Here is a 24,907-nt window from a genome sequence, read left to right on the forward strand (position 1 = left end):
ATGGGCAGTTCACATGTAAGTAGTTACTTAATTTGGATTGCCAAGAATGCAATGATTTCCTGGTTTTATTTTTGTCGATTTTCACTTTATATGGCTTTAATACAGCTTTAAATGAAGATTTAAACTCAAAATCTACTTTGTAGGAGAAACTTGTATGCAGCTAGTAACATTGCTTCATTACAGATGAATAATGAAATTATTACTGCAACACACAAGTCCTGAATGCTTTAAAGCTCCTTATGGCTTAAACAGGGCAGCACTTTCATTTTGAGAAAAAGAAATGATGCACAGGGTTTCCTGAAAAAACTAATTTTAGTTAGTTTAGTTTAGCAAATTTGTGTTGGAACATTCTGAACAGTAAAATAATTGCCAAAAGGTATATGAAAAACTTCTTGTCTCAAAGGCTAATACTTTCAACATCTGGCTGTTTATTACAGAACAATATGGACAGGAGTAATCTCAAAGTGTAATGTTTACAGAAGGCCACAATTAAAATCTGGGCGTTGGGTTTTACTGCATCAAATTACTGTATGAGTTTTGACTGAGACAATTTTTGCTAACATTTGTCTACGTGAAGATGTTTAACCTCAAAATGACCTGACTGTCAAAAACTTTTGTGTGACAGCTCTGAATAATTAGTTCCTCTGCAAGTTAAATTTGCTCCAATTTTGAAACTACTGGATAAAAGCAATAATTTTCAGCAGTGCATTTTCTCTTTGAATGCAGAATATGTGCACTTTTGTATCAGTGTATCAATAGAAGACAGCCTGCTTGCTGATTCAAGCTAAAGTGAGTTTCTGTAAGGTTTATATTATCATTTACCTATTTTTTAAATCCAAATTCAGCAAGGCCTGGAGACATGCCAAGGTTCTGAAGCTTTTGGACCAGCTCCCCAGGACATGTTCTTTGGCAGAATGAGCAAGACCCCCCCATCCATTTGCATAAAGCTCCAGCTACAAATCCAAGGAGCTTTTTATCTCCCTGTGAATGGGATAATGGTCCCATCTCGACACCATCTTTTTGCAGACTGGCTGTTTGCCTAAGGGGAGAGGAGTGAGCAGTTCAGCAACACTACCTGTGTCCAGCAATTGCACTGTGCACAGGAGACAAGGCCAAGAAGGCTCCTGCTGCACAGGACACACACGTCATAGGGCTGTCAACAGGCATCTGCTGAGGGTCCTGGCCCGGGAGAACCTTTCAGTGGACAGCACATGGAATGCAGTGCACATGGAATGGGCAAACATACTCCATTCACGTATAAACTGTCCAGAGGGGGTGCATCTGTGGCAGGAATGATCACAGCACTGTAGCTCAGGAAGGGTTCGCAGGTGTATGAGCTCCATGCTGGACTAGGTAGTTTGGATGAGGGTGCAGTACACCACAGTTGTGGTGTAGGCTACAGTGGGAACAGGGGTAATCCCATGTTGGAAGAGAATCCCATCACTCAGCCCAGACTCACCTGGGAATTGCATCTCTCTTGTTCCCAGAAAGTTACTGGTAATCTTGGGGAAATGGCTGCATCTGTGTCAGAGAACTTCCAGAGAGTTTCTGGAAGAGCAGAAAATAAAATAGAAGCTCTTGACAGAGCTTCTCAGCTGCAGTTTGCTGTTTTTCCTAATCTCATCTTTTGTAACCACAGGCTCACGAGTGTCTTACACATTGTGTTTTTTAAACCTCCAGAGCCAGTCTTACAAACTTGCGGAGGATATACGGAAACCAGCCGTAGGGGCTACCAGTTTGTCAGCAGATGAGCCAGTAAGAACTTCTTCTGTGGAGGATGAAAGGGGCACTGTGGTGCTGCAGCACCTGTTGGCTGTGGGTTTTGGTCGCTTTGGGAGGCTCTGCAGTGCACAGAGGCAGCTTCTCTTTTGTGGTCAATGCTGGCACTAGAAAGCTGGGTAAAAATGGGCTGTTTCATCCTGTTGAATAATACAACAGAATTTTGTCTGCTTTGAAATTTCAGAAGTTAAATTTTTATTTAATAGCTTCTGCTGGGAGAAGTATAAAATTAATCATCTGTGTCAAATGAGTTATTTTATTTGGTTAAATGAGTTTGGGTTTTAAAACTTTTTTTAACTATAATTTTTAAATGGAGTTCTCATTGCAAACTAACCATTCTTCAGTGAAAAGCTTCCATTGTGTGCATGCTAAAATGGAACTTTTCAGTTCTATCAGAATGTCTCATTTTAAAATGGAGCTTTCATTAAAATTTGTATCTTCTGAACATATTAGTTTGAACAAAATTATCAAATTTTGCTGAAAAAAATGCTTTCAGCAAAAATTTTCCAACCAACCCTAAAGTGTACCTTTCTCTCAGAAACTGAGTTCCCAATTAAGAGCTGCACCTGATGCAACATTACATCTGCAAATCTGCATAGTTTCATGTGCTTTTTGCTCTTTCAGCTTGGTCCAGAACTTTTTTCCTCCAATTAAACAATGTTTTTGACTGCACATCCTTCATGATTTAATTATTTTCTGTGTTTGCAGTCTTGTATCAAGCTTATCTGTGCATCTGATGTCCTTAATATTAACACAAATAGAGTCAATCCACCTGGAAATCTAGATAGATGCTCTGCTATAATCAAGATGCTTTGGGGACAATTTGGGAATAGCAGCAATGGTTTTCATTCTATGATTTGGAAAGTTTGACGGATTTTTACCTATGTGAAATTGTGTAATTTTTTTAAATGTTCTGTCTCAAAAATCCATGAAGACTGTTTATGCATGATTCTGTGGTGTTTGTGAATTTAATTAGTCTTGGGGTTGGGTGAGTTCTTTGGTTTTAATTCAAATCTTTTGAGATTCTCTGCACCACCTTTGAGTTTCGTCTTGTCATTGTGAAGCAGACTAAACCTTCTTCCAGGGAGGACTGCACAGTATATGGGGATGGCAGGTTGTTGTGGGCCATGTGGTTTGACAATTTGAAGGTCGAAAAGTATTACCTGGAGAACGTATCTGCCTGAGGAGCCCTCTTGGGCATAAGCTCACAAAATTCACAAGGAATTCTCTGTTGCCTATGAACATTACTGTCCTTGTAGAAATGTTTCCCGAGCACAAGTGATTTTATTATCTCATCACAATGCTCAACAACTGCTCTTTGTTGCTTCCCCTGGCAGACCAGTGTTCAAGGATAGGCGACTCTTGTTCAGTCCCTGGCCGTAAGCCCACAGTCAGCAGAAGACAGAAATAACTTCTTGTTTAGGTGGGGAAGAGCTGGGGCAGATTCTTTTCATTTCCATGGTCCCTTATTATCCAGAATATTTGCTGTTCCTTTTAAATCTGAGGCTGTCCCGTGAGTGCTGCTGTAGGAGGTGTTAACAAGCATCTACTCATGAAAAAATTATGATGCATTTATGTCAAAAAAATAGAACCCATCTGAAATATCAGAGTTGCTACTTCTATATTTTACATGATGTAAATAGGTCAAGCAGTTATGTTTTAAAAAAACATTTAAAAATCAAAAGTATCTGGACTCTAATGCTTTTTGTGTACAACAGCTTTAATATATTCTACCAAGTTCTGTTGTTGCTGTTAAAGAAGTTTTCTTCACTAGGCTCTCATCTCCATTATGTGGGTTATTGGCACATACCAGCTGTGATAACTGGTAGCTCAAGCTTAGGTGCCTCAAAAGAGGGACCCCAAACAAAGAAACCCTTTGGCAACTAAACTCCCACAATCTGAACTCCCCATTCCTCGTGCAACGCTCCAGAGCAATGGTAATATTGGGGGTCTTCTCCCTCTGTATTGGTTCACTGTTTTGTTACCAGATGGTTGCTACACGGTCATTTTCACATGCACTGAGGTTGGTTTTGGTGGGAATTTCGGTCAGTTCTGTACTCCATGTTGGAATATGGTTGTTACAGTTCATATACCACAGTCAATGGACTGTCCACCCTAGCCATTAGTTTTTAAGTAATATTTAAGCTGCTACCTTTGTCTATTCTAACTATTACTAATGTTCTGGTTGTTCATACTTGACTACAATCTATCTTTACTGTTCTTAATTATCAGATTATTAGCTCCAGATTTCTCTGTAATCCATCTTTGACTTACACAACATAGCCATATGGTTCAGATAGTGTTCAATTTGTAGCCCCGCAACTCTAACCACTTATGTTAAGCAAGAACTTAGCTACTTTCAAATAACATAATTTTTTCAACAGTTGCTATCCAGAAAATGACTCTGCCTTTATTGTTAACTATGACTAGTGGCTGAAGCAGTGGATGGATTACTGCTGGTTTATATGACTTGGCTGACATGGAAGTGTCTTGAAACTTCCTCCACCTCCTTCCTGTGAGGTAAAAAGGTGTTAGACACATAAATCTCCAAGTTCTGTAGGCACAATTTGTTTGTTGGACACTGAACATACATGTCTGTATAGCAATAGCACTTCTGTGCATCTGTGAATGTATAGATGGTGTTTTGATAGAGTGTGTTGCAGAGATGTATTTTAGAAACAGTGATGGGACCAAGGGGTGAGGCATGTCATCTTGTGGCTTCCCTGATGGGGTGCAACATCCTTCAAGTTCTTTTCTCTTTAAATAACTGAGCTTTAAAACACATACAAGGGTGAGCATGATGTTGCCGAAGACTGTGCCCACGGATTTGAGCCCTGTTGTAGGTGTTCTTAAGTCATGTTAGCTTTCATGCTGGCATACACAAGAATTTACTTCAGTTCCATCAAGGTTAGCTCATCATAAGCCTTAGTGGAGGTAATGAGTGTCAAATTTTTAAGAAGATGTAAGAACACTTAAAAATCTGGCATCTCAGCTGAAAAAAGAAGCAAAATATGCTGTTATCCAAGTGTCTTCCAACCAGGTATTATGGTCAATAAAATAAAAGAAGTCTGCCCCCATCATAACAAAGAATTATTGCCAACTTGAAATACTAGACTTATCTGTGGTGAATAAAGCCATTTGTTTGCAGTTTGTACGGTTTCCATTTGCAAGATAAGTAAACAAAGGAAGTGATGTGAGGCATGACTCATGTCTAACCACAGGCATAGTGTCTCTGAAGATTTCTAGTATCCTTTCCTGCCTTGGCTTCAGCAGCCTCACCAGGTGATTCAGGTCCTTGTCAGTCCCATATCCCCTCTGCCAGCTCCATGCAGTGTTGGGTGCTCTCACACATCTCAGAAGTGTCTCTAAGCATCTGTATTGAGCCCTCTAGAAATAAAAGCTGCAGTTTTGCAGCTTTGGCATTCCCACTACATGATGCCCTGGTAGCTAACAGATTTTAAAAGTACTCTATGTTCAGGTGTTACATCAGCCACAAAAAGTTTTGAAAACATTAAAACTAGACAGCATAAAATTCAGCCATGAGAGAACCACCCCAAACTTATGTTTTTCTCTTAATTGTGAGTTTCTCCATCATGGTGATGAGCATGAATAAATTGGATTAAAAAAAAATCATAGGTGATATATTAACAGCTACTAGAAACAGGAGGGACTTTGTAAGAGAAAAATGGTTTTAATTTTGCAGTTTAAATAACTGGCAGAGCTGTTGTAATGCATGGGTGGGGAAAGTTACACAGAGCAATAATCTTCATTATTGCTACTTGTTTGTAAGAGGAAAAAGTAAATGTGACTGATTCAATTAAGATCTTGTTGTCACTGCAGGTTTAGTCTCAGATAAGGTTTGCATCTCGCAGTTTGGAAGGACTAACAGAGTCATTGCAAAGGCTGTTGATGAATTCATAAAACTTACATATATGGTATTATCCAGTATAGAATTCATATAGAAATTGTTTTGATCCTGATAGCACCAAACCATCAGGAACAAGCAAGCTGACAGTGTGTGTTGCTGTCATGCAGCTGTTAGACACAAAACAGCCACAAGGGTTTGGGAGAATGACAGCCTGGCTGGCAGATGGTGGTTGGCATTTGGAGACACTGACACCATTCTCTGAGCAGGCAAGGAGGCAGTTGGCAATTTTTCAGCTGCATATTATGGTTTACAGAGAAAAATACTCAAGTAAACAAAAATGGGAGGCATGTTTTACAAAACAGGTGAAGAAGGAACCTTGCAGACAAAAGGACATGTCTTAAGGTTGAACTTTGCCAATTCATTTGTTAAAAATGTGTTTATCAACCCCACCTTTTTATTACCACATCACAAACCCGGTGCTTGCTGATACAGCCCTGCTGCCAACATGCCACAGCTCTTTGCTTCTATTTGTTTTTAGATGTTAGTGCCCATCTAACCTGTGTATAAAAGCCTTGACATTTCACAGAAATTTCTGCCTGAATGACTGAGCCCCATTACTTGAACTTTACTGAAGAAGAGCTTGCAGAAGAATCCCTTACTTTGGCAGAAGGATGATAGGAGGTAGTGAAAGCATCATCCACTAATGATGACATATCCTCGCCATGAGTTGCCTTTCCCAGTTAAATGTGACCTGACCTTGCCTACCAGTAACGGCTCTTTGTTTCTTTTGCTTAGCCTTTATATTAAAGAGCTCTAATATTTGGAAGTTTTTTTTCATGGGAGTACCCACACTCTGCTGTGAAATGGACTTTGTTTTTTTTCCCTTTCTGATTGATGGTCTTGAGCTTTCTAAGCAGGTCAACCTTTTGTGACTGGGAATGTCTGTTTTAGTAAATCAGACTATGGATGAAGTACAAACAGAGCATCATGTTTTTAGTGTCTTTGGAAGCAGATCATGATCAAAATGTAGCAGCCTACTCCTATGTTTGTTCTTGTGTTTTATTATTCTCCACAGAAGGAAATGCTTGAGATGAGCGATGAGGTTTGGGCTGTCTTAAAGACTACTTTGGGTGGGAATTCAGAGTTTCTTCTGATAACAGGATGTTATCCTGACATCATGCGATGTACTAGAAGGTTTTAACCACAAGATCTAAGAACACATGCCTTTTTTTTTTTTTTTCCCTAGTCATTACTGTTACTCTAGTTAACCCTGGATTCCAGTTGCATTATAGCTCATTAAAGAATTCTGCCAAGATAAATAATTAATCTTAAGTATATGTGTACTTATAAAAAATTAATCATGTAGGTGTTGATTTGCCAAAAGCTGTCTTCTGTGATCCAAGTGTATTAGATACAGTTTAACCAACGAGATGCACACCCCAGTCCTGTTGTTTGTTAGGCTAACAAGGTGACTAGATGGTTTGGAATATTTCCTGGTACATGGAGAAATTAAATTTTCTTCTCCACACAAAAGATAAAGACAAGAATCATAGAACTGGAAGGCACCTTGAGATGTCAACTCACTTAACCATTGCCTACAGCAATAATTAAATATATGTGAAGAATAAGAAGCTCTGCCCAAACCAGCACTGAGCTGGAGAAATGGTTCATTAGCTGGAGACTGGTGGCTCAGTGTCTGTGCATGGTGAGAACTGAGAAATCTCAACAGGTTCTATAGCTTCGTATCTAGGATGGGTTTTCAATTGTAATGGGTTATTTTTCTGGTATTCCTGTCCTCACCTTTAGGACATTATGGATTGTTTGGGACTTAGCTTCCCAAAGAAACAGGATGCAAGAGGATGCAAGATGCTGCAATACGTATATATCTCTTATCCTAGCTAAAAAAATTTGAATCCAGCAGACAGCCTTCAATTAATTTACTAGCAAGGTGCTAATCTCAAAATTAGTAGTGCTTGTTATGTTTCTTGGAAATCCTGAGAACAGAGAGACTGTATTAGAAACCCCCGAACAAAAGACATGAACTCAACCCTTCTATGACAACAGAGAATCCACAGTGTTGGGCCATTGTGCTTGTGCCATCACACAAATTGTTTCAGCTGCAGAGGCAGTAGAGGAACCAAAATCAGGCAGACAGGAGCTGTAAATCTCTGGGAAATCAGGCAGAGAGGTTGCTGGTGCTCACCTGCTCAGATTGATGCATATGGTACTAGTTTATGTCATTCTTTTTAAAACCTCATTTTTCTCCAACATAATTAAATATATGTGAAGAAGAGGAAAATAGGTCAAAAAACCCTGACATGATTGTGTAGCTCACCTTGTGTCCACTGGTGATGCTCTCAGGTATGTGCGACATTCACATCAGGTTAATGGGTGCAGGCCCACAGGAGGCCACAGGCAGCAGGCACCAGACTAACAGCACCAGAGACCTATGTTTAGACAACTAAATACTGTCCCAAATGTTATTCCTGATCCCACTCAAGTGTATGAATTAATGCTCTAAAGAGCATGGCTGGGTCAGTCTGCCCTTTCTGTCTGCTGCCCGTTTTAGATTTAATTTTTATTTCTGTTAAACGACAGACAAAGAGAAGCTTGAAGTTAGACATCCACTAAACAAAGCACATAAGTTGTACCTGGCAAAAATGCAGACTGGGGAAGGCACTCAGGATCAATCCAACATGGATCAATCCAGCTCTTTTAGAGCTTTGCCTACAGCTACTAGAGCTGTGTCTCGTCTGCTCTGGTCAGCAGGCACACTCCTCCTGGCTCTTCCCAGTGATTTTCATTGAGGGTCTGTGCCTGCATTTAACCATGTACATCATCAGCATCAACCTCTGATAGAGTTGCAGTGAGTGACCAGCACCCCGAGAAGCTGCTCTTCTCATTTTTCTGACAGTACTCCTCCATATACCTGTTCCTGAGCAGGTTTGTGATACCTGCATGAGATGATGGAAATGGAAAAATAGCTGTGATTGCACAAGCTCTGTTATCAGCTGTTTTCAGGGAGGGCTCTTTTTTGCAATACAGGATACTACCTGACATGTTCATGGTAGCACTTCTTTTGTTCTTGTCTACTGACTGATGAGGACTTTGTATCTACTGCAAGCTTAAGTGTCTTTAGCCTGAGGAAAATACTAGATTTTCAGGAGTGTCTGCAATATATTGCAGCAACCTACCAATGCTTGAATCATTCAGAGCTCTTGTTCCCCCACCCCCACCATGTCCTTCTGGGCTTGCTGACCTTTGTTAAACTGTTTATTTGTGCTCCATAAGGGCTCCACATGCTGAAACATCAAAGAAAAATCTACAAAGCTTCTCTAATCATTACAGATCATCTTCAACTATAAACTCATCTTACAGCTCCCTAAAGTCAGATGTAAATTATAGTAGGAAAAACTACTTGGTGTGCTTTAAAACAAGTTAGAACAAAGCAAGTTAGTTTTAGATCTTTTACAAACTGTCCTGTTTAATATAAATAAATCTTAGGCAATTTTAGCCAAAGCTGCAAGGGAAAGAGATTATTGTCTAAAACATGCCTGAGTTAGGCTAAAAAAACTATTCAGGATAAGTCGACACAGGCCATAAATACAACTGTGCTGGAAGTGAAAAGAATATTTTTTACCGTCAGAACTCTGGTCACATTAATTAGTATAGAACTATAGGAGAGAAATGAGAAGAAAATTAAACAAATGAGTGGATGGAGCTGGACCAGTTTGTGAAAGCAAGTTCCTTTACAACCTATGTCCAGCTTCAAAGTTGTTTGCAGTCTGACCACCTGATATTTCAGACTCCACATCATGTTCTTACCAAATTTTCTAGAATACTTTTAAGTCAGTAACTAATCTAATCTAATCTAAGTCCTAATTCTAAAAAAAAATTAATTATATTAAAGTCGTTCTGACCATATTTTTAGAAGAAAAATTACTACAGATTACAAATGGTATCAAACATCATTGATTTTGCCATGTATCCCTTAGAGGAAAATGGACCTGTCAAAATCCACAGGGTAAGGAACACAGCTCTTAAGCAGCTCTCCCTCTCCTGCATCGGGAAGCTATGTCAGAGAAGGTCAAGGATGGGACTCAGCAAGCAGTGAATTTTAGCCAGTGCTTCTCAGATGACCCAGGAGTTGGCTTTGACAGTCATCACAGTGTCAGATTTCTCTCTATAAAGATGATGCTAGTATTACACACAGTACTATGAAAATGGTATCCCCCAGGCACATCATTTAATGTTTTGCAGTGATTTTTTTTGAAGATGGAGGCTTTAGCAGAGCTGACTCGATAAATTCCTCTGGTGCTTTAAAACAAACATGTCCTGAACATCAAAACAGGCCTTCCTTCCTGCATGATTTTTGCCTTGAAAAGAAATGTTTCTGTAATTATGTCTTTATGAGTAATCATAAATGTTATTTCAGTGTCTGGTGGTACCATTTTCCTGCCTGTTGCACCTGTGCTACACACAAACACAACACCTACAATACAAGTTGTACCTAGGAATGAGGGGCTCACTAAACCTGAGGATAACTGACCAGCCATCAAAGCATGAGAGAGCAAATCACTCTCTCAAGGTCTGCCATAACCTTACCATGACCAGGTTCACCTGCAGTAGAGTTGGGGCACAGGGAGCTGCATGATAAGGGCAATTCCCACAGCCCAGCACTTCTGGTGGGCAAGGCAAGGCAAAGGACAAAGCAGCTCCTGCCTTTGTGTGTTTGTGCAGGTGTTTCTGTCCAGGCTGAATGTTTGAAAAGTGGGAGACCAATCCCAGATGAAACCGTTTTCTTCTCACTTCTCACCACTGCACCTTCTGTCCCGGGTCAGAAGGCAGTGAATGTGAAATAACAGTTCTCACCTCTTATTGTTGCAGGGAATCTGGGAGTCTATGAATTAGGATAGCACTTGGATAATTACAAAGTAGTCAAATACCTACATTCGATATGTTAGCACTTTTCTCTGTATTTTGTGCTACAGAATTTTCCCCTTTTTCTGTTTTTTCAGTTGCTTCTTTGGTCCTTTCGGTTTGCTTAACAAACAACTCTAGAATAACTTCAGTTATTCAGCCAGTATTCAGTACTGGCTGCCTAACACAGACAGCAAGCTCTACCATAAGCATACTAACAGTACAGAGCCAAAGTAATGGTATCTCCCTGGAGCCTTCTCTTCTCCATGCTGAACAACCCCAGCTCTCTCAGCCTGTCAGTCCATTTCCTTTGTACACAATGCCATTGAAGGAGAATCACCTACACTCTGCCACAATAGAAAACTGTGAATGGAATTCATTGAATAGTTATCAGTGCATCTGCTTTATAACTTTGTGGTTTTCCCTTTCCATTTTGACCCAAACTCTTGGGAAATTTGAAGACTGTCAAATAAAATCTCCACTAGAAAATATTAGTTATGTATATGCAATTATTTCCATCTTTTTTGAAAGGTTTAGGAAAACTTGTGTGAGCATACAGTAGGATACATCTTTAAAAGCAACGTTTGTCATAATGATGGGGCAATCAAAGTGTTACCTTGTGCTGTAGAGATGGAGAGAAATTATTGCATTGTTATTGTACCTTACTAATTGTTATAGTTGTAAAAAGTACTTTCTGTTTCAGCTACAATTAGCAGTAGGTCATATCCTAGCTGCTAATGGTATTGGAAAAGCCAGGTACCTAAATGCCTTCAGTTAACCACAAAAGCACATTGTTAAAGCAGTGTAGGGATTGGATTTGAGGTTTCCTCTTTGAGAACTGGCCCTTTGCCTTTTGACAGAGGACTCCTCAGAGTTGTAGCTCTTTCACCAGAACTAGTAGATGACAGCATGAAACTTTTGAAGCATACCAACAAACAGACTTTCAGACTGTATCTATACTTGTAAATAAAACCTGCTGTTCTCTGGCCTGCTGCATATGTGGCAGAGCATGGCCCACAGCCATGTGCCTAAATTCTCTTTATTCCACAAGCAGAATGATGTTGTGCCTAATGTCTTTCAGGAATGGTCTCTGCCCTGTGCTACCCCCAGAGACAAGGAGGTTAATCAGCCATTTAACCTCTTCTGCTCCTCAGCAGGCTGGTGGCATTTTACGAAGGGCTTAAAAGCTGACTGCCATGCCCTGCAGTATCATAACTCTTAATTAACAGTGGTGGAGCCAGTGCCTGGCAGCTCTGCAAAGGAAGCAGCCTGATCCACGTGTTGCTATTTAAATGGAAATGCCAAGCACTGCCAGTGCCCACACAGACCCCTGAGTCTGTGGTGTGCATACTGAATTGTGCTGCTGGACTTAGGAGCCCAGGACCTATTTTCTACCACTATTTTAAAGTCTGGACATTTAAAATATTTGATTAATCATATTAGAGAAGCTGAAATTGCTGCTGTCATTGTGGTCTCAAATAATCCTACCCTTTTCTGAGAAGCAACAGAATGAAGAAGCATTGCAGCTCCTGTGACTCACGGCTTGTCAGATTAGAAGCAGCAGACATGGTTTTCTGTTTACATTGATATGTCAGGCTGTAAACTGCTGCAGTTGCTGTGGACTTTGAGTTGTTATCCTGTCCCTGTAAATTTAGCCACGAGGTAGCCACACGTATTATTCTGACAAAATAAAATAAAAACAAAAAACCTCCCCAGCAACAACAAAAAACCCCAGCTTTATCACATTATATATCACAAATTATCTTGTTTGCATGAGTACAAGAAAGGTTTTCCAGAGCAGTTTTTATCCAGATGATTGGGATTGTTCACTGTACTTAAAAATGTACTACAGAGATAGGTCCTGCTTCTGCCAAGGTGTTGGTATTGGCCTGTTGTTAAAGTGGTACGAACCAATAATACTTGATCTGGCATGAAGATGCCTAGTATGAAGTTATTATCCTTAAATTATTTGAGTAAGCTGGAACTGGCAGAACAAAGTTGTATAGGTGACCGTATGTCATATGGTGACATGTTACGTAGGGTGACATATACACATATACATACAGACAGACATACATACAGATAGATAGATAGATAGATAGATAGATAGATAGATAGATAGATAGATAGATAGATAGATAGTGACAAAGTTTTATAGACCACTGTGGATCTGTTCCAGGGACCCTAGGGTTAGATACAGTATTTCAGCAAAGCCCAGCCTGAACTTCAAGGTTTAGATGGTGGGAACAAAGTTCAAGCAAGGCCCAAAGTGCCTTCATTCGAATGCACAGTTGTTTCCCATGTATCTGTTGTTTCTCTGTCTTCCCAGTCAACCCACAAGCACCACCATCATGGCTTTGATGCAGAGCGAGATGCCAAGAAAATATACAATGCCTGCAAAGGAGCAGGTAAGAAAGACTTTGTAGATTTTTGGATTTTGTACAAAGGGCAGATCGATATTATAAAGAGTATATACATGAACTTAGGCAAATCAACTGTTCCAACCAGTTTTAAGTAATCTTTATGCTTTCTGTCACATACTGACTCAAAAAACAGTCACACCTATGAAAATAAGTGAGAAGGAAAGCCAGCTTGTTCCTCAAAGACTGGTGAGATCTAGTTTGATAATCATCTCCAGAGGATGATAAACATCTCCAGAGGATTAGGGTAAACATGGTATTTGTTCCCTGTGGCAGGAACATCAAGCTGCCAAAACTAATTTCACAGTCACAGGGTCCAGTTAGTCAGGTCAGATTAAGGTCATGGTTATATATCCTTTCTCAGGCCTCCAGGGACCAGTAAAGAACATCATCACCTCCATATTTCATCAGACCCCACTGCAGTTCCATTAGCTGAAAGAGCATGGCCCTTTCAACCTTCATCAGTGATTTTTAACAGAAAATAACTGTCCCTCACCATCGTCAGAGGTAGTTTGAAGTGAGCTGCCTGACTGCACTGATGTGAGTGAGGAATGCATAGTGTTTCATGGGATCCTAGGGTCCATGGAGGTGACAATGTTCAGTAAAGGAACAACACCAGGCAGCCCACAAGATCAATAAGTTATTATTTCACTCCAGGTATTTGCACAGTTAATATGTACTTAAGCATTTCTTCCTGGTATAGCAGTGACATTCAGAATCAGCTAGTTAAGTGTTGAATTTTAGGAACTGTTCCTGTCGTACCAACTGAGCCTCTTAAGATAGCTGCCCAGAGGATTCTCCTAACTGAGAGTTTAACCCAACATTATCAAATAGGAGTATAATTCCTTCTAAAATTGGACCATGCCTTCTGCCTTGGATCTAAGCAGGAAGAACTGGACAAGATGCCCTAAAGTTGTACTCCATGTACCATATGAGGGATGAAAACATACCAGCTGTTGCCGAATACCGATATAATTTGTATCTTTATCCTTTGTGCTGGTTCTACTCAGAAACCCTTGTTGGTTTCTGCTCCTAAGAGCCTGAGATGAGGCACAGCACAAAGCCCAGAGACGGCCACACAAAGGCATCAGATGGCAGAGCACAAGGAGATTGTGTGGCAGTGACCACCAGCAGGGTGTGTGGGCATCAGCAGACATGGCACATGTCTTGATGCCTTTGTCCTGCCATCCTAACCCTTGACACGCTTTGGGCATTTGGGCAGTGCCCATCACAAGCCGGGTCATATGTCTGTCCTGGCTCACATTCTCAATTTCAATACTTGTCATGAACAAATAATGCCTGAGTCAATCTGCTGGCCCTTGGATGGAAGTGCACCAGGACACCTGTGTCAATGCCATAGCTGTCCTATTGTGTACTTCGTACATCCAGGTAACATCGCTGTGGTCCTGTCTCTTTTTTAGCTGTGTGGTCCTGTCTCTTTTTTAGCTGTCACAAATGCCTTCCAGCAGCTCTGTTTAGAGCAAACATCTCTTTATGTGCAAACACCTGTTCATATGGCAGAGGGCAACAAAAGTACAAGAGCAAGCTCACTACCTTTATAACCTTCTTCAATCCATTGCAAAATTTAGAGCTCAAAGCTGTCTGAGGGCTTTTCCCCTGGAGGGGGGCTGTGTGTCAGCTCCCCTCTGTGATGGGCAGCACAGCAGCTGCATCTCTTTGGGCATCCCACACTCCCACTTTCTTCTGGTTTTTGCCAAGCAAAACAGCATTGGCAGAGACCGAGAATATCCAGGTTGGTTCCAGCCCCTTTTCCTGACTCCATTTAGCAAAATTAAAACCAGTCTTTTGCAGGCTGTACATCTAGACTTCAGGTTAATGAGCTAATTCAAACACATCCTTGCCTGCCTCTTGCCTCACTGCGCTCATTCTGTTGTGCCAGCACAGCATTCATACATGTAATAAACTGGATCTGGTGGCTTGGGACTACTCAAACAAGCATTGCCACCAAATACGTGTGTCAGCCTATGGGCAATGGCATAACCTTGATTTTAGGAGCAGTGTCTGCCCTTCTCAAACAGAAGACTCAATTTCTTTGATATGAACAGCATGAGATGGTGAAATTTTACTTTATGATCTGAACATTGTAACTGACTACTGTTAAAATTGCCCTGAAAAGATGCTACAAATCTTAACAGTGGTACCACTGGGGATATAGGTACAGGATTTTTTTTTCTCTTTAGAGGTCACATTTTCTTTCCTCTGCATTAGATTCCTGTTTAAAAAATCCCTATGCACAACTTCTTTTTCAGGAACCGATGAAAAAAAAATTATCGAAGTCTTATCAAGTCGAACATCAGAGCAGAGACAACAAATAAAACTGAAGTACAAGGCTTTGTATAGCAAGGTATTTTGAAATAAGTGGCCTCTCTGTTTGAAAACACTGCCTCTGAAAACACAGCCTACAGGCCTCTGGTTTTGAAAATATCAAGGACATACTGGATTTAAGGAGGACACCAGTTACTTTCTGATCCAGCAATTTATCTTATCTCCTAAAATACTTATTATACTTCTAATTTTAGAATCTTCTTCAAGTCAGCCTTAACCAGATCAGAACATTTAATCAAAGCTGGGAGAGCTAGAAAATCATTCATAACTGAAATAGAAAATTTTTCTGTTGGTGTTCATCTTCAGTACATTCAGAAAAATAAGTTAATGTAAAGGGGAAAATTTAAGTTAGAGTTCCACTTAAACCAGATGTAAATTCAGAGAAACTATTTGATCCTGCACAACTATATTTTTATTGAGTTTAATAGAAGTAATATTGATTTCTTCCAGTGATGAAGTGGAACATGTTGCAAAACTAAGAAATTTAATTGGGCACTTGATTTCCGCAGGAGGAAGCATAAACTGCGTTAATGATTTTGCGTGTAAGAAAAATAAAGCTTCTAAAATATTATTTCAGTAAACAGCTGAATCCTGCAGACCTTATTATTAAATTGATATTTTCTTAGTGTCTGCTTGCTCATTAATCAATGTCAATAAGACAGCACTGAAGATGAAGTAAAGCCTTCCATATGTAAAATTTACAGCAGATTTTGGTTACATAAATACTATAGATTTTGTTCTATAATGAGAGTTAATAAAAATAGGCATTAGAAACTATCAAATGCCATGAAACATCACAGTGACATCAGTTCATAGCAACCCTTCTCGCTTTCCTGGGCAGTCTGAATCTGAATGAGCCACAAGTGGTACCATCTCACCCTCCTGGTGCTCCAGGAACTTGCAGCATTTATGGTGTGTGTGTTGAAACTGCTCCAACACAGATGGCAGCCTCTGACTTGAGCAGCTGAGTGTTCACGTGCCGTTGTGTAAGCAGGAACTTGAGAATAATAGACTTAGAGCTGGACCTCTCATTCAGTGTTCTGAACTTGTCAAGTGCTTCCCATACTGCAGGAAATGTTAACTGCAGAGAGGACTTCAAATACATCCTCAGCTGGCATCCTCGATGTGCACTAGCCACCTCTTCTCTAGGATCTTAATAAATTTTGATTTAAGGTTGATGTGTGTGAGTATGTACAAAAATGCTGTTTGCTTGCCACAAAAGCACCTTGCAGAAATCTGCTGCTTTTTCCAGTAAGTCAATTTTAACCAAAACTGACAGAGAAGGTTCTTAATTGGATCCCCTGTGTGGCAACTCTTTCAAAGGAGGAAGCTTCTGCATTTTGTTTCAGAGTAAACTCCTGTTAAGCTTTTCAAAACACTAGTTTGTACTTGTTTACACAAGTAAGAGTCATAACTGGACTGATACTGACTGGTATTTGAAGATTGGACAATCATTTCAGTCAATCTGAAACCAAAATTTTTAGGGAACTTATTTTGTGAAAAAAAAGTCTGTCTATTTTAAGGCCTTTTAAAAAATGTTTTGTCACTTTTTGGTACAGAAGAAGCTTTAAATCATTAGATTTCCTGAAACAAATTAAGAAATCCACTAATCTCACCTCAGCTTTTGCACTAATCCTCCTGACTGTCCCTGCAGGAGATGGAAGAGGACCTGAAGGGAGACCTGAGTGGGAATTTTGAAAAGGCTGTGCTGGCTTTGCTGGACTTGCCCTGTGAGTACGAGGCCCGAGCACTTCGGAAGGCGATGAAGGGAGCTGGGACAGATGAGTCGCTGCTGATTGAGATTCTCTGCACACGGAACAATAAGGTTGGAGCACCATGTGTGACCTTCCTTAGGCAGCAGGGCAAAGAGCTCATCAAGAGGATCCCTGGGAGGAGGAAGAGGGATCAGACCAGCTTCTGTGGCTGAAATGCCTCTTGCCAATGTTTGCAGCAATAAGACTGACATACTAGAGCTGAAATTCTAACAGGAATTAAGACCAATAAAATTCCTTCCTTTATCCTACTCCTACCTGCCTTGTATGACATGGAGGAAACACTGGTGAAAAGAACTCCCAAATGCATGTTAAAGGGCAGCTTTGGCACTGCTCTGACGGTTCAGAGGTACAGGAACATGATCCTAGTGAAAAAAAACAAAGTTAGCTCTTGCTAAATGCAGGCAAAACCAGAGGGGAACCTGCATGAATCAGGCACCCCTCAAAGTGCTGTCCTCAACAGGGACTGGGAATTCATTTCTTCTCCCACCCCCATGGTTGCTACACCTCACATGCTACAGACATGGTGCTGACTTGCTGGTGTTTTGTTTACTCATTTATTTATTAATTAATAAGATTTTTTAAATATTTATTTGATTGTTTGCTTTCCTAGGAAATTGTAAACATAAAGGAGGCCTACAAACGTTGTAAGTAATTTTATCTTTCAAACACCTTCATTTAAATCCTTTCTCACTGGTTGAACCCTCACAGATTTTTTTTCTTTCCCAGTGTTTGATAGGGATCTAGAGTCTGATGTTAAAAGTGACACCAGTGGGTCCCTGAGGAAGATATTAGTCATGGTGCTAGAGGTAAGGCTGGGGACTTTCCTCTTATGCAGCTGCCTGACAGATATTTCCTTTTTCCCCTGAGTAATCATAATAAGTATTAGCTGGTATTTATAATAATGCAGTTATGATATGTAATATAATAATGCAGTAATTACAGTAAACAAAAGGCATACTTCAGTATAAGAGCCTTTCATATCTATGGCTTTTTAATATGTACAAGTTGTTTATGAAGCCACAGATAATGTTATAAATATTGATATTTTGAAAATAACAGGATTGTTTCACTGTTATTTATACCACGGTAAAGGCTAAGATACTCATTTGACAGCATGGCCCCATTATTCTGAATTTTGCCCCAAACCACTAAATCTTATTTCCATCTCAGCTAAGGGCTTTCGAATACAGATACAGAACAACTAAGAAAGAGATTGCTGTTATGTTAATTTTTCATTCATTAAAAAAAAGTGTATTTTCCATTAGAACACATTTTATTTTAAACCCCTTTCATGAAATAAAGCAAAAAATCAATACCTTCATAAAGACACATTATATCTAAGAAAAATAGGAGCACATCAAGAAATGCAACATGGTGGTCAACCTGATCTGACGGCCCAGGGAAATGAGAAAACAGAATAAATAAAAGACGCTTTAATGACATATCTGTCACATCACTAAATACATCACAGTTTCTGGGAAGCGTTTCCAGCTCTTGCCAACCTCTTTTGGAGGTATACTTTGGTATATCTTTGGTATACTTTCAGGAGTGGCAAATACATATATTCCATATATTTTGTTGGATTTTTGGTTTGGTTTGGTTTGGTTTGGTTTGGTTTTTGTGTGTGTGTGTGGGGGGGGGGGGGTGTTGTTGTTGTGTGGTTTTTTGTTGTTGTGTTTTGTTTTGTTTTGTTTTTTTCATCAGTCAGTCCTTGGTAATTTCTGCCAGGGATGACAGTGTTGGTGAATGCTCAGAGTACGTAGGTTAGCCAGGAAAACATTTCACAGTTACCGGGGCATATCCAGCGCTGTGAAAAACATCAGCACTTCCCTGGTAACTGGGCATCTTCCTGCTCCAGAGGCATCAGCGCTGCGCTCTCGTTCGGGCCTAGCACACAGCCCATAAATCTGGGTGATAAACCCTGCTGGGGGATAAACCCTGCTGGGGATAAACCCTGCTGGGTGATAAACCCTGCTGGGGGAAAAACCCTGCTGGGGGATAAACCCTGCTGGGGATAAACCCTGCTGCGGATAACCCCTGCCCCGAGGGCTCACGTCTGAAGGCAGCGAGCCCGGGGTGCCGCCGTGCCCGTCGCCGGGCTCGAGTCAGCAGATGGCAGCAGAACTCCGACCAGAATATCCGTGAGGGCCGCGGGCTGCAGCGGAAGCAGAGCTTGGCCCGCTGTTTGCTACCCTGATCTCCTTTTCTGCAGGCAACACGAGATGAGACCCAACAGGTCAATGCACAGCTTGCTGCGCAAGATGCCTCAGATCTGTATAAAGTAAGTGCAGTTGTGCAAAAATCCCTTTTTCCCCGTGCTGCGTAGCAAGGGCTTCCTCAGGGGGACTAAACAAACCGAGCACAGGGGCAAAGGCAGCACAAGGAGAGAGAGGAGCAAGGCGGGCGCGGGCTGCAGCTTGGTGCATCAAGGGCTCTGGCTGAGCCCGTGTCTCTGCTGTCTATAAACAAGTGCTTCCAAAAAATAACATGTGATTTTGAAGGCAGGAGAAGGCCGTTGGGGAACAGAGGAGCTGGCTTTCAATGTGGTCCTGGCAAAAAGAAGCTATAGCCAGCTGAGAGCTACTTTTCAAGCCTATGAAAAGGTGAGTTTATCATCTGCAATGTGGGTTTCATAGGCCCTGACATACAGGTGTAGACCCTACAATGACATGTAATGATCTGAAGAGCCTTTTCCAACCTAAATGATTCTATGTAGAGTGGACAATCCTTTATCTGCCATTTTGTAACTTCTTGAATGCTTGAAGAAACTTGGAAAACATATTTATACAACTGTATCCTAAGCATACAGAAATAAGTGATTTACAGGAGAAACTGTATCTTCTTTCTGCTAGTGAAGAACCCATTCCCCTACATAACCTACACAATATTCAGCCAAATAGATGTCACAATGTCTGTTGCTTCCCATAGCTGCAAGGCAGTGTACCCCTACTCCTGCAGCAAAGGGACAGGTTCACAAACTCCCACCCTGAAGGAAGGATAGGTTGCTCTGGTCTTTTCTTCTCCTTCTCCTAAACAGAGTCTGGCAAGGTGTCTCCTGTTCCCCTCACTTCACAGACTCATACTGGCTGAGGAGTTTATCTCCAGCCCTTTCCTCTCTGCCCACACTGGCCTGATGGCCTGTGAAGGTGTTTTGCTGTGCTTTCTCCTGTCTCCAAACATAAAGCAAAATAGGCAGCAGGTTGCTGGTTGTTTAGTACTTCTCCCTGTGTCACCCAATAGGGGCATTTTACTCATGCCTGGGCCTGAACCTGGCCTGTTATGGAGATATCTTGCTTGGAAATTTCCTCTGAAAGTCAAAGCAATGGGAGATCCAAGGTCCTTCTCCTAGCAGCAAGGTGGAAGCTCAGCAATGATGTTCTTGGAAACAGTGTCCCTCCAGCCTCTGGCTCACAGTCCTGAACTTCCCTGGGAAGACTCTGAGTTCATCAGAAAACTGTAGCCTTAGGCACTGAAGATGAAAAGTGCTCAAGTCAAAGCCATATTTCAGTGTCAGCACAGTAAGGAACCAATAGCTATAAAAATGTTTGCAGCTTAATCCAAGTTTTGGGTTGTTGCTGGCAGGAGAACAAACCCAGACAAACTGATACTCTCCCTTGGAGTGGCCCAGACCCTGGGGGTTCAGATAAATGCTCCAATAGTCAAGCTACCTTGGCTTTTTGATTCCTAAAGCCAAGCAGATGAGGTTGCCCAAACCAACCCACCACATCCTGCCTGGCTGCACTCAAAGCAGAAGTAGGCCAAGGTTAGAGCCCAAGTCTTGCAAACATGCCCTTCTTTTCAGCTGGAGAGATACACAGGGCAAGATCTAAACCAGGTTGGTGGTTTGCAGATCTTTAGTCCTAAAGCCTCATGTGGTGCCCTTGCTGCCTTCTATACAGTCTCCCAGCTCTGACCTAGAAGTCAGAGTCTTGCATCATGCAGGGACATCCTGATACGCAAAGCAGAACAAAGTAAAAATCTTTGCGTTTCCTGAAGTTCACAAAAGTCAGGGTAAACTCTGTTTTGAAGAGACAGTCTGCTTCTCCAATTCCCTACAGAATAGTACAAAAACTTTGGGACAACCGCGGTGCTTGTAAACTTTGCCTGAGAAGCCAAAGACAATAAGTAACAGAACTTCATAGAGTTGGTAAAGCTCCAAAAATTATCTTATTTATGTGGGAGCCATCCAGAGCCTTTGACAGAGGGTCTAGAGAAAGCTCGAACAGTTTCGGTGACCAGAGGTCACTCAAGAAGCTGAAGCTTCTTTGTCCCAGAAGCTGTCAGATACCTGGGACTGCATGATGTAGATTATCCATCACTTAACCATTGTGCTTTACCTGGCTGCATAGACTTTCTCTTGGTGTCAGTGGATGTGTGTGCACTTACACCAGAGGAGAACTTCATTTGCCCTCAAATTGCTCCTTTGGAAAGGCTCTAAAGGATCTGGATTGATCTTTTTCCATTGGATCCCAAATCTGATGCTGTTTTGGACAGTGGGAAGGAAGACACGTAGAGACAGAAGCTCTTATGGCTCCTTTTTGTTCTCATAGGTATATGGGAAGGACATAGAAGAATCCATTAAAAGTGAAACATCTGGAGATCTGGAGAAGGCTTATCTGACTCTAGGTAAAAAACAAGTTTCAAGACCTTTCTTTTCTAGTTCTTGCCATCACCTGACATTGGTTGTTGGGGGTCTGTGTACAGCCTGGCAACAGCTGTTGAGTTACCCCTAGACTGAGCTAACATATCTGCTGGGGGGAAAAAGAGGCAGTTTTCAGTAATGATTAGGACTCCTTGGTTTTAAAAATGAAACTTGCCAGACACAGCTGCTTTCCACACCGCTGAATTATTTGCCCGGTAACACAGGGTAGCCACCTCCAAGCTGCCCCTGGGACCACAGCTGGTGATAACTTCAGCAGATGCTAGGGCACCATGAAAAGTGTGCTAGCCAGCCACCACAAAAATGTACAGAGTCCTTGACAGCAATTTAGCACCTGGGATTGGCTTTGACCAGTATTTAAACCTGTCCCCTGTCTCTGGTTGGCTCACTAACCAGAGTGTTGCTGTTACCCATCTGGATTTAGGCTCTCCCAGATCTTTCTCCTGTGATCTGCAGAGTGAGCAGCAACTCCAAGAATAGATGGACAAGAGGAACCCCACAGGGGCAAATGCTCATTCTCATTTATGTCATTTTCACTCTGGAATGGCAGCATAGTCAGTGCTGGTAATCTCTTGTGAAAAAAGTGACATCCCCATTCAGACTCCAAGATTTCTCCTTGCATACTAAGAGGCAATCAGTCTCAGAATAAAAGCCCTGCCAGCTCATATGTCTAAGCATAAACACTATCGTTTCCTTTTCTTTCTTATTTATTTAATTCTGCTTGAAGTTGTATCACAAAGTGCAAATGAACAAGTATAATGAGGCCTCTTACTGTTTGCTTTAGTCAGCTGTGCCAAAGACTGCCCAGGTTACTTCGCCACACTTTTGCACAAGTCGATGAAAGGAGCTGGGACTGATGAAGAGACCTTGATTCGGATCCTTGTGACCAGGGCTGAGGTAGGGTACCCTGTGTCCTGTAATGCCCCACATCAGCTCTGGGAGAAACACAAATGTAGAGAGTATGGAGTGAGTCCTGATAGAGATCATGTGCTCAGCAAACCCTTTTCAGCCCAGTGACATCAATGGTCACACTCTACTTCTGTACCCAGGCGCCTCTAATTTTGATATTGCATCCATTTCTGTTTTCAAAGGAACTAAACCAGGAAGCATATAGTCAATTTCAAGTGGAGTCAACTGTACATGGTTAAAACCAACCCATGGGGAGGTCTGGCCCCAGTAAGATGTGTAAAAGTAATTCGTAGTTAATTAATGATAAAGCAGCATCTTCCAATTTGAGAATTGCTTATAAACATATGTTGCCAGTTTTCTCTGATTCCAGCTGGGAAAAACTGATGGGGAGGAGAGAAGAAAAAGAAAAAGCTAAAGGAGTTAACTGTCATTTTAAGAAGAACAAAACTTTACGAGACATTTGAGATATTTAAGCACAATCTTTTAGTATTCCTTCTAAGCTGTAGGTTGTAACCCCAGGGCTGTTTTCAATCGACACAGAGGAGGAGCCTTTCACAGGCATGAGGAAAGCATATTTCTCAATTACCCACAGTGAGAAAAATTAGGCTTCAGGGTATTCTCTCTCTTAAGACACAGTCCAGTCATAAGATTTAAAACCCACAGTAATAAAGATCAGACCTGTGCTGTAGGTGCCTTTTTACAGGAAAGCTCAAGACAAGGAGTTTGTCTCTCCTCCTCACTAACCAGAACATTACTTCTGTAATGGAACAAAACTCTTTTAGCCATACTCCTGGGACGTGCCTCTTTCCCTGTTTGTCACCAAGGGATGACCTCAGGAGTTCACAGTGACCTGTGTGAGTTTTTCCAGTACCAAGGCTGTGCTGGCGCGGTACCACTGGGCAGAGATTCTCCCAGCCACCTGGCAAAGCTTTCCATGCAGGCCCTCTTCACCGTTAGCATCCCCTCACCATCATCTGACATGGGCTTGCCTTGAATTCAAATGTTAAGCTGAAAGTCCTCCAAGATTTTTAGACCTCCTGTGTTCTCCTCTCCTACTCCCACTGGGTGTTACCCAAAGCATTCACCTCTCTTCTAAAGAGGCTCTTGGTGTCTCCTCAGAGCGACCTTCCAGCAATAAAGGAGAAATTCCAGCAAATGTACAACAAGCCGCTAGCTGAAGCTGTCCGATCTGACACCTCTGGGGACTTCAGAAAATTGCTGCTGGCAATTTTGCACTAAAAGCCCATCAAGAATGAAGAGGCATGCTGAACGGCCATCTCTTGATTAGTTTCCAAAAAAGCATCCAAAAGATACGGCATTAGCACCAAAAAAAAAAAAAAAAAAAAAAAAAAAAAAAAAAAAAAAAAAAAAAAAAATTATTTTCATTCCAGCTGGGAAATATGTTGCCAAGTAATGTTGGATGTGAGGTTTATGTTATGGCTATCTTGCCAAATACCCTTAAGCAATAAAGACATGTTGAAAAAACTAGATATATATTGACCTCTTTGTGTTTGCATACGTGGGGGAATCTTCTGTCATTGTTTCTTCTGGGTAGATTTTCTGTCTTTCTCTCATTCTGAAGATTATCCCTGCTCTGTTCTAAATTCCATGAATGTCATGTCATGCCATTACAGTCCTGCCAAGAGAAAATGGATAGTAATTTCTTCTCAGCTCATTATCACATCTCTTTAAACAACCTGAGGGCTGTGAATTAATGATTTAAGTCAGGCCCTGATTAAAATCCTGCTGTCAACAGGGAAAGTCAGAGCAATTTCCATATCAGTGAGTTGCCCTCTCAGCAGTCACCTCCTATATTATTCCATGAAGGAGATAAGGACTTGCAGTCTCACCACCACCACCTCCTGGCATATGGTGCAGGAGCATCACAGGGACAGAGGAGGGTCTTTTGTGAGGTAGATGTCAGGCAGGAAATGTTGTTTCCAAAGGGAGAGACATGGGCCTCAGGACAGCTGCATGATCTTCATCCTGGGATGTTTCTAAGATCTGACTGAATAAAACTCTGAGCAACCTGGTCTGATCTCATGGCTCATCCTGCTTTGAGCAGAAACTTGAATTAGAGATCACTGGAGGTCCCTTCCTCCCTGAATTACCCTAAGATCTTATATGAGAGAAGATGGAGATGAAAAATAATATAACCTGACGACTAGGTTTTATGAGTGTTCCTCTTTGTCTAGCCTCTTCTGCCTTAAGTGCACCACCACTCTGCATG

The 24,907-nt window shown here is 41.3% G+C and overlaps 1 protein-coding gene across 1 annotated transcript; it reads left to right on the forward strand.

The window, feature by feature from the left end:
- On the forward strand, nucleotides 1-23,916 carry ANXA13 (annexin A13). Its single transcript, XM_040074148.1, has 12 exons — nucleotides 1-15; nucleotides 1,681-1,755; nucleotides 12,897-12,975; nucleotides 15,258-15,352; nucleotides 16,988-17,158; nucleotides 17,719-17,752; nucleotides 17,835-17,914; nucleotides 19,321-19,389; nucleotides 19,610-19,711; nucleotides 21,659-21,734; nucleotides 22,553-22,665; nucleotides 23,797-23,916. Exons 1-12 carry the CDS (start codon nucleotides 1-3, stop codon nucleotides 23,914-23,916), a joined length of 1,029 nt encoding a protein of 342 aa, XP_039930082.1.
- Nucleotides 23,917-24,907: the final 991 nt, after the last annotated feature.

The sequence above is a fragment of the Hirundo rustica genome, chromosome 1 (genome assembly GCF_015227805.2).
Source record: "Hirundo rustica isolate bHirRus1 chromosome 1, bHirRus1.pri.v3, whole genome shotgun sequence".
In the NCBI taxonomy this organism is placed as follows: domain Eukaryota; kingdom Metazoa; phylum Chordata; class Aves; order Passeriformes; family Hirundinidae; genus Hirundo; species Hirundo rustica.